This window comes from Mesoplodon densirostris, chromosome 2 (assembly GCF_025265405.1).
Source record: "Mesoplodon densirostris isolate mMesDen1 chromosome 2, mMesDen1 primary haplotype, whole genome shotgun sequence".
Taxonomy (NCBI): Eukaryota; Metazoa; Chordata; class Mammalia; order Artiodactyla; family Ziphiidae; genus Mesoplodon; species Mesoplodon densirostris.
In genome coordinates, this window is record NC_082662.1 from 70,434,065 (window position 1) to 70,444,844 (window position 10,780).

Consider the following 10,780-nt stretch of genomic DNA (forward strand, 5'->3'; position numbering starts at 1 on the left):
AGTTATCCAAATTATCACATAGATTGAACTTCTCAAACTTGGAGATGTAATGAAATGATTCCTTGGTAAAGCTTCCAGATGGACCATTGTCATCATCGGGTAAGACTGGGTTGTAATCACATAATCACAATTAGCCCCCATCTCTGTGGTTATTCAAGTGCCAACCCTAAAGATCAGTCTCTGGATGACCATGCTATAAGGGACAATAACTTGCAAATCAGTGAACTGTACTTCTGTGTATGCTTTCAGTCCCCAAAGAAAGTGTCCCTGAACTAAGTCTTTTATGAGGACAGAAAGGAGGAAAGGAATGGTCTGCTTGGAATAAGAAAGCTATGTGTGAGGGGCTTCCCTCGTGGCTCGGTGGTTGAGAGTCTGCCTGCCGATGCGGGGGATGCAGGTTTGTGCCCCGGTCCGGGAAGATCCCACATTCCGCGGAGCGGCTGGGCCTGTGAGCCATGGCCCCTGAGCCTGCGCATCCGGAGCCTGTGCTCCGCAACAGGAGAGGCCACAGCTGTGAGAGGCCCGCGTACAGCAAAAAAAAAAAAAAAAAAAAAAAAAAAAAAGAAAAGAAATCTATGTGTGAAAATACCTGCTTTAGTGACTAGATGAGAACAATGTATAGTTGTCATAGACACTGTTCATATGAAAATAGATGTTAATAAAATGCTAGAAAATGGCCTCGTATCTAAAGAAGTTGGACATTCTACCAGAAATGTTTTTATTATGTATTCATTTAAATTTCCTTAAAAAATGGTGCCAAGGAGAAATGCAAACTTTAGCAGAAACAAAATTCAAAATTAGTAAAGTCTGAGTAAATGAAGTTTTGATGTACTAGAAAAATTGCAAAAACTCATTATTTTAATTACTGCATCTGTGATCATGTACCAGCAAATAGCTCTGCCTGTGGTACCTTTTATATGTCTTTATTATATTACTTACAAATTATAACTGTTTGCTTTCTTGTCAGTCTCTCATCATAGGGACTTCATTCATTTAATTCATTCAACAAATATTGGCCTACCCTACTCTATGCCAGGTGCTGGGGATACAGCAGAGAACCAGATAAAAATACATGCCTTAAAGATGATATTTTAGTGGCAGAGACAGAAGTAAAAACTAGACAAAGCAAAATATATCATATGTTGGGATTTCTCTAAATATTGTTCTTTGCATCACTAGCATCTACCACAAGGCCTGGACATAGTAGACACTCAAACTACTACTGCTGGCTTGATTTACTTTTGTGATTACTCAAAGGAACAGAATTATAATTCTTGAATTTACCATTGCTTTTAATTGTGAACAGCCACTGGAGTGCTGATACCAGTCAACAAATATACAGACTTAGGGTAGGGGATGATGGAGTAACTTCCAGAACAAAACTTTAGTGACCATGAGCTCTATTATCTGTGAGTAAAGTAGCCTGGTAGATTCATTAATTTGGTGACCTTAACAGTTGATATAATTGTACTATGGAGCCCAAATAAATGGAGATTGTATTGTAACATCTGTCTGTTATGCTCTTTGAAGCTAGCAATGAACATAAACACTCTGGCCCATACACATCTTTGATTCCATTATTTCTCTATTGTCTTAATGTTGAGTGTCTTGAGAAGTATCAGGTTAATTCACTTATGTTTTCATAGAGTATCCAAACATTTGGCCTTTCCACTTCTCAGTTAGAATTCTAATCATAAACAAAGATGACCAACTGTAACCTGCCAAGGTCTAATGGAAGATATTTTAGAAAATAACACACAATAGTTACGTGTCGGGTAGCTCTTAGAACCTAGATGAAAGGCTGCGTGTGTGATGAGAATCTGTGCACGGCTCTCTGGAATCCAAGTTCCCGTGGGCTGGCTGGAGAAGAATGCTTTCAGGGCTTGTGAGGTGGATGTTGATGGAGCCTAGGGAAAATGGTAGACATTCCTGTTCTTACCCCAACTCCCAACCTTCTACCAGGCTTATAAGGGCTGAAATTCCCCAGCAATTCTGCAGCACCTCTCTCACATACACATAGGCATTCATAAATGATTAACAATAGCTCTGATTCTTTAGTACCATAGTACAAGCTTACCTTGGAGATATCGTGGGTTCGGTTCCAGATCACTGCAATAAACTGAATATCGCAATGAGTCATGAAATTATGGTTTCCCAAGGCATACAAAATTATATTTACACTATACGGTAGGCTATTAACTGAGCAATAGCATTATGTCTAACAAAACAATGTACATACCTTAATTAAAAATACTTTATTGCGAAAAAAAATGCTGACCATCACCTGACAACACAAGGTTACCACAAACCTTTAATTTGTAAGAAAAAAATGCAGTATCTGCAAAGCACAATAAAGCTAAGAGCAATAAAACAAGGTACGCTTGTATATTTCAACAAATTACATGGGAAAAAAAGATACAGATTACAAAAGCAATGCACAATCTATCCAACAAATTAGTAAATTAGAGACAAACCAAAGGAGAAAATCAAAATCCTCTGTAGTTCTACTATCTAGAGTTAACAAAGGAAAACATTGAACTACACCCCAGGTTTTTTTTTCTATGCATGCACAAAATTATGTTTTTTTTCTTTTTTTTCAAAATTGGGATCATACAGTGAATACAGTTTGGTAACTTGCGGGACTTCCCTGGCGGTCCAGTGGTTAAGACTCTGCTTCCACTGCAGGGGGCATGGGTTCGATCCCTGGTTGGGGAACTAAGATGCCGCATGTGCCGTACAGTGAAGTTTGGTAACTTGCTTTAAAAAAAATTAAGACTGAATCTTACAAACTGAATCTTACAAACATCAGTGCTTTCATTTTTTTCCCATTACATGAAATTACCATAATTTATCCTTTGTTGCATACTTGGTTGTCCTGAATTTTCAATAATATACTATTGTCAACAATATACTATGATCTTTCTTTAACATGAACACTCCACCCACATCTTTACTGGTGGGTAAGTGGTTGGTGCTTCTCCCAAGCTAGGCCCTAAAGCAACCTCTCTTCCAGGTTGGGGCTGGGGGTCAAGGGAGGGAGAGAGAGGGAATGCCTGGCCACTGCTCTGGTGTTCTGGAGAGAAGTCTGAGTACTGGCTGCCCTCAGCAGAGGACTCAATGGCTTTTCACGGCTGGTGACCACACTGCTGCTTGCAGGGAGGGAGAAGAGTCAAGTCAGAGAAGTGTGTGTCATGTAATTCAGGCATTTTTAAAAAAATTTTATTTTATATTGGAGTATAGTTGATTAACAATGTTGTGTTAGTTTCAGGTTGTTTCTAAACTAGGCCCAGCTGTTCCATGCAATTGCACCAAGCATCTTTTTTCCCGACTACACAGAGCCATGTCTTGGCTGGGTTCTGAGATCTCCAGGAACACACCTAGTCATTAATAGGAAACGCATTCACTTAATATTCATGAAGCAAGAGAAAGATTGATTCCTTCATTCTTGAACCAAAAAAACCCTCCCAAAACTCAGCAAATAGATTTTAAGTTCCATAAGGGCAGGGAATGTCTGCTTTGTTTGCCACTGTGTCCTCAGTGCCTAGCACATTTCCTGACACATAGCAGGTAATCAACACATATTTGATGAATAAAGAAAAAACATGAAGTGAAAATATTGGGTTGGCCAAAAAGTTTGTTCAGGTTTTCTTGTAAGATGTTATGGAGAACCTGAATGAACTTTTGGCCAACCCAATATCTCAATCCGATAGCCAACTGGGGCTTGGCTCTGCTTTCTTCTGAGAGGAACAGGGCTCATATAGGCTTATTTCTTCAATCCTGCTGGCTAACTTGGGGAGCAGGGATATAGGACTCTGAACCTGACCCAGGTACTATTGTATGGGGACTAATTTTCTCTGTGTTGAAACTTGGCCGGCCTTATTTAGCTAGAGAATCATGAAGCCTGCACTTTGATACATTTTTCCCCTACAAAAGGACCCATAAAGGAAAGAACCATTTCCCAAAGGATCTGTGTGGACTGCAAGATCTTGTTCCTTTTAGTGGCAACAAAAAAGCTTGGAATCCTTTACTAGTGGATGGTGTTGTGTTAAAACTTTTAGAAGCATTCTAAGCCTCAAAATATTAGACCTCTGTGATGGATGAGCAGATGTTTCTCTGATGACTAGTTGCTGTGCTTCTAGAAATAGCCTCAATGAATAAAACTAATACAATTTTATTCATTTCAGCACTTACTAAGAACATCTTAGGTATCAGCTTTGTACCAGATATTAGAAATAAAAATACAAAGAAGAGATGATCATAGATATACAGGATAATACATAATTATCAGACAGTGTGGCAAGTGATACAATTGGGTATAGACAGGGTGCTGGGGCAGCACAGTTTGCTAATTCATCTCGGTGAAGCCAGAGAAAGTTTCATGGAGGTGAGCCCATTTTGACATGGGGTTTGAAGGATGCGTAGGAGTTTGTCAGGCAGAGAAAGGGGGAGTAGAAGTTCAAAATGAAGAGACTTACACAAGCCAAAGTTCAGAAGGGAATGGTGCATTTGGGACAGATGAGGCCTTTACAGCGGTTGGAGCAGAGGGTGTTGGCAGGAGAGATGAGGTTTAGAGGAGGATTTCAGATGCATCATCAAAAAGGCAATTAAGGAGTTTCTACTTTGTTGTGTAGATAATGAAGGTTTTGGTAAGGGACATTTTTCCTTCAACCATTAGTATCACCAGGCCAAATTAAGATATTTCTTCTTGATAATGATCCATCAAGAAGACCAAGAAGACTTGATTTTCTTTTCATTTGGGTTTTAGGCTTTTACATCTTCTCTTAATCCTGGTGGCATAATAATCTGTCTCCCTTAAGTTTTCAGTTTTACCTTTTGTTCATTTATTTGTTATTTGTTTTTATATCCTAGGTGTTTTCAAAGATATCTTGTTTGCTCTGCAGTTGTTCATTTAGAAGTTAAAGCTGGGCTCAGTGATTAGACTAGTTCTAACCTATAGCTGGGACCATTTATGGAACTTATTCTACAAAATGATCTCTTTAACATCATGAGTGGTCAGGAAATGGACACATGAGACCAAAATCTACATTGTTATTGTTAAGTCTCAATGGTAATGAAGAGGGGAACCCATTTCCTCAAAGCCCTTAGGAAATCCCATTGCATTTTGGAATATTTTAGCCAAGTTAAGGTTAGGGTAAGAGATGAAGGAAAGGGAATATGAAAGAGAAAACATTGGTATCATTGTAGTTACCAGGCAGAAAATTCTAAAAGTAACATTCCAGAACAATATAACATACCATGTGCAAATTAGTATCAGATGCTCTAAATAAAAATTTTAAAGCTCTATAGTTTATCCAAACTTTAGCTTATCTATACTTTATTTGCATAAATAAACTTTAGTTTTTCCATTGAAATTTACAAATGTGTGTTGGTTTTGAATTTTCTCTTCCCAGAAGTAAGAATAGGTCTGTTACTAGGATCAGTGTTTGTCCTCTCTTGGGTATATGTGCACATACCTATTTGTGCACATTTGACTTGCCAGATAAGTTAACATTTTTGTAGTTCTGATGTCAATTTAAATTCAAAGGATTCAGATGTCTACATCAATGTTTCTGTGACTGTTCATTTCTTTTTCTCAGTATTTTGCAAAATAACATCACTTTGTGGAAAGTGAAATGAATAGCATAAAGCAGTTTGTTCAGTTAAAAAACTATAGGACTGAGCTTTGTGACCACCTAGAGGGGTGGGATAGGGAGAGTGGGAGGGAGATGCAAGAGGGAGGGGATATGGGAATATATGTATATGTATAGCTGATTCACTGTTATATAGCAGAAAATAACACGACAATGTGAAGCAATTATACTCCAATAAAGATGTTAAAAAACAGAACTATAGGAGTAAGAAAATGTCTCTCAGCTGATTTCCGTATTTTGTTTTGCAGGTGACAATGGCCAGCATTGGAATGAATAGGCAAGATTTTATGGGTGCCTGTGAAAGAACGCTTTTTACTCTTCGAATGGCAACATGGAATCAAATCTTAGATCCCTGGGTGTATATTCTTCTTCGGAAGGCTGTCCTTAAGAGTCTCTACACATTTACCAGACGCTGTTGTGGAGTACATATCATCAGCTTACATGTTTGGGAGCTTAGCTCCATTAAAAATTCCTTAAAGGTTGCTGCTATTTCTGAGTCACCAGTTACAGAGAAAGTAACTCAGCAAACAAGCACCTAGTTCAGTAGGATGGTAAATAAGTGTAGGTCTAGGACCAAATTAAGGAAAGTTTTGGCAATATTTCAGTTAATGTATAAATATAGAAAGCCTAACTGGAAAAATCAACCCTCAGCCAGATAGTTTTGGGGGCACTTTTGTCAGATTTGGCTTTTGAAATTTGTTAAATTAACTGTATAATTGTGCATTTTCACATGTTTTTGTCAACTGGAGGTAAACGTGATGAAATAATGCCACAGGAGTCAAATTGAAAACAATTTGGGGCTTATCTGTGTTATTGATGCTTTTGGAACAAGTGACTCTCTTAAAGCCTGTAGCATTTACTTGGCCTACTACCCGTACAGTGAAATGGTTATTTGGGGGTGTCACTGCTCTATAGCAGTTCCTTATAGACTAAGCACAGTGAAGCGGAGCGCCCTCTTTTGATCTGGTCTGTTTTACCCCAGATTATGTAGCCTCAATTAGAGTGTTGTCATGTCACAGTGGATTCGTTGTGGCTTTTTATAATGACTTCCACATACGTGAGGTGTGGCTGTCAGTTTGCCTGATCTTGTGAGCCTGTTTAGAATAAGCCTATCCTTGTCATATTTGACAGATATGACTGCTTGCATTTATTATTATGGAGGTCAAGTGTTGTTTGAAGATATTCTTGTTAAGTCATAGTTTTCAAGTAATCACCATTTCCTCTGAAAATTCTAGTGTATAGTCAATAATTTTTAGAGAAACAAAGGCTCTGTGAGCACATGTATAGGTGACATGCATTATAGCAGTTCCTAAGAAGCTCTGCCATAGATAATGCAAAACAGAACTTAAACCCCAAGTGATAGGTGCAAAGAACATTGGCAAATGCACTTTACCTTTAGAGTCATTGACACAGTGTCACTTCTATGTCAGGGAACAAAAGAAACACAACCTCTAGAGAATAATATTCAAAGACCACCTGCAGCTAGCGTGGCTCTTTCCACTTACACACACACACATACACACACACACACTCTCTCACACACACAAAGAACTTCAGAGGGCTCCTTAAATCTGTAATGTGGCATCTTCTAAAGCCTGTGCTACCAGTGCCAAGGAGAGGGTTGGCAATTAGCAGGCATTTTGAGACCCTTATAATGGCTAACCAAGAGATCAAGGGTTGAAATCTTTCCCCAAATTTCTCAGTGATATTTTAAACTTTATTTTTGCTTGTTTGTATAACTTAACCCAAAGAATTTTAGTAATCATTCAAAATGTAGTGGGTCTATCACAGCATAGAGTAGCTAGTTCTGCTTTATAATAGGGAAATGCATTTCTGTAAAAAGAGTCCCTTCATTAACTGGGGTCTGTTTTAAAATTAATCTTCCCCGTGAGACTGATTTTAGATTCTCTAGGAAATCTGTGCAGTTCAATTAGACTTAAATTATTATTTTCACAAATTTTTGCCTTTGACTGGTAATTTACATTGGAAGTTATTGTTAACTTTAGTCAATGTTGGTAAACTCTAATGAATACATTGAAAGAAATTGGGGCTTCCCTGGTGGTGCAGTGGTTAAGAATCTGCCTGCCAATGCAGGGGACACGGGTTCAAGTCCTGGTCCGGGAAGATCCCACATGCTGCGGAGCAACTAAGCCCGTGCGCCACAACTACTGAGCCTGCGTGCCACAACTACTGAGGCCCGCACGCCTAGAGCCTGTGCTCCGCAACAGAAGCCACCACAATGAGAAGCCCGCGCACCGCAACGAAGAGTAGCCCCCACTCGCCGTGACTAAAGAAGGCCCGTGCGCAGCAACGAAGACCCAACGCAGCCAAAAATAAATAAATAAATTTTAAAAAAAAGAAATTAAGCAAATAGCCTCAGTGAAGACTTAAAGACAACTATCTTTTTTTTTCCCAATGAATTTAAAGTAGGGAAACATACATATACACACTGGCATATGATATTCTTAGTTTATGACCAGTAAATGATGAATCATACAAATGCAGGTCATTCTCATATATAGAGTACCGAGTAGGTGCTTGATACTTGCCAAAACTGGAAAGAATTTCTTGGTGCAAATGAGCATGGATGTGCGAAGTTTTTGTTCATTTTTAAACTGGCAATTACATACTGGTTATTTTAAGATATATATATCTTCAGTGTATATACTTAAAAAAAAAGCCATTGCAGTTTGTTATCTTGTTGTATTACATACATGTTCTCATGTGTTTTAGGAGCACTTAAAGACTAAAAGAACTTGTAGATGGTTTAGAGGAGATATGTATCTCCTACAGTTGCTTGAGAGAGTGTTGGCGTTTTGTAAGAAGAGGCACAAGGCACCAAAGCTCCATCCTTTCTTCTCAGGCTGGGTAGCACGCTGCAGCAAACACTCCCATAGAGCCTGATCTGGGAGAGATGTGGAGGAGAAACCCTCATTCAGAGTTTTAGGCCTCTTCTCCTTGTGGCTTCTACTCAAATGACAGAATTGTTGCTCTATTTCATGACCCTTGGTCATGATGTCACTCTGGCCATGTGTGTCTGCATTGAGGAGATATTGTGACATGCCCATATGTGGGAGAGTATGAGCTTAGCATGCAAGATTTTGAAAGTGACAGGGTGGTCATTCTCTGCATAACCTGGAAGGGTTATCTCTATTATCTGAGCGTAGGTTTAGGGTAACTAAATTGGTTTTATGATGCTGTTAAACTCAAAAAATAAACACCAAAAATTGAAAAAACAATTAGTCAAAGAATATGTGTGTTTACATTGTGTTAAGCTTTTTTGTCCACAGAAAATGAAATAAAGTGAACACAACAATATGCATATCTGACTTCAGAATTTTATTTCTGTTATTATATGTATTTCAGTGTAGTTTGACAATTTATTATATAAGGAATAATAAATGGAGCATCTACCAATAACTTTCATATATTTGTTCAAAGTAAATAGTGTTCAGCAAGTTTGCCAGTTTTGAAGTTTTACACTCTATTTTAAAATTTATCATTAGACCATCAGAGTAACTGAATTTCCCTTCTCATTGGATTAAGTAGTAGCTAGGCAACTTCACATGCAGTTTGATCAAATTATTTCTGGGTAATTATATTACTCTAGGCAAATTACTTGAAAATACCAGACTTTTTCTGATGTTAGTGAACTCTAAAAAAAATGAGATCAAAAAACCCCCAACAGCACTTGGGTTTTTATGCTTGTGAATGCAGAGACAGATAATGCTGATTCATAATTAGCTGTAAGTGTATCCCAAAACATCAGATTTTTTGCTGATGGATTTAACTAGGTGATAGAAATATGTTCTTTAGACATTTTTTCTAAAGGCAGAAAGTTGCTTCTAACTATCTGTATTGCTGAAGTGGAAAATACTTAAAACACACACACACACACACACACATACATACACAGATATATCTGTCTTGTAAAACATATGGTCTTGTTTGATTATTTTCAGTCTTAAAATGAAAAATTTACTTCAGTTTTGTGCTAATCTGAGTTTAGAATCCAAATAAGATTATTTGTTAAATAAATAAAGTGAACTTTTTGTGAAACTTATTGCTAGCATCACCTATATCACAATTATTGCTCTAAATTAATTGTCTAAGGTGAGAATATAAAGGATGGGAGTGTACATTTTCCTTCTCCTTCATCTGGAGGTCAGAATATTTTACCACCTGGTAAAGAATAGTGTTGGACTTCAACTTGTTATTGACATATTTTAACAGTAGATGAAATGTGTTACGTGAATAAATGTATTTTGTTCTCTTCATACTTGTTGGGTTGTATAAGAGAGTAAAGAGTGATATGTGTATTTTGTGGCTTCCATCAGTATGCAATTCATGTAATTTTAGTGCTTTGACTAGTTTAAAACTTTAAACAAATGATTTTTAAAAAATAAACTTGGACTAATGTTTATCAAGAGTGGTTATTTTTAGGAAGATCATATAAAACTTGGAACTCTTGAACCTACCTAAACTTCCATTTTTACCTGCTATTAGATGGGAAGAATTTCAGCTTGTTTTCCATTATTACGTTTTGCTATCCCTTTCCTGTCCACTCTTCTGTGACATCTGCTTTCTTTCTTTTACCTGTGCCTCATTTTATGTAGGTAGGTCATAATTCTGATGGGAATCTGATCATTTCCAAAACACAGTGGCCCAAGTATACCTGTGATAACAAACAACCTGCAAATCTCAGTGCCATAAACCCGGAAAGGCTTGTATCTCACCTGTGGATGCTGTCCACTCAGAAGGGGAGCTCTGCTTACCGTAACCACTCAGAGACCTCAGGGGACAAAGCAGCCATCATCTTATATGTTGCTGTCTGCAGTGCTAAAGGGAACAACAGCCTGGTGAATCATGCACTGGCTCTTAGAGCTTACACCTGGAGGTGATACATATTACTTTTGCTCACACATTTCTGGCCAAAGCAAATAATATGGCCCCACTAACTTCAAGCGGGGCAGGTAAATGCAATACTATAAAATGTCCAGGAGGAGAACTGAAAATAATTGGTAGATAGCACTAGTGATTTCCACATTAAGTAATTTTTTTTTCATTATTGCCTTTCTAACGGCATTCAAACTGGAACCAGGTTAAAAATTTTTTTTTTTTATTTAGAA

General features: G+C 37.8%; 1 protein-coding gene across 1 annotated transcript in view; it reads left to right on the forward strand.

The window, feature by feature from the left end:
- Window positions 1-6,190, forward strand: part of PTGFR (prostaglandin F receptor) — a 55,165-nt gene extending 48,975 nt beyond the window's left edge. The window contains exon 2 of the mRNA XM_060084732.1: window positions 5,900-6,190. Within this exon, the coding sequence (XP_059940715.1) occupies window positions 5,900-6,190 (291 nt within the window). The remainder of the gene's footprint in view (window positions 1-5,899) is intronic.
- The last annotated feature ends 4,590 nt before the right edge of the window (window positions 6,191-10,780 follow it).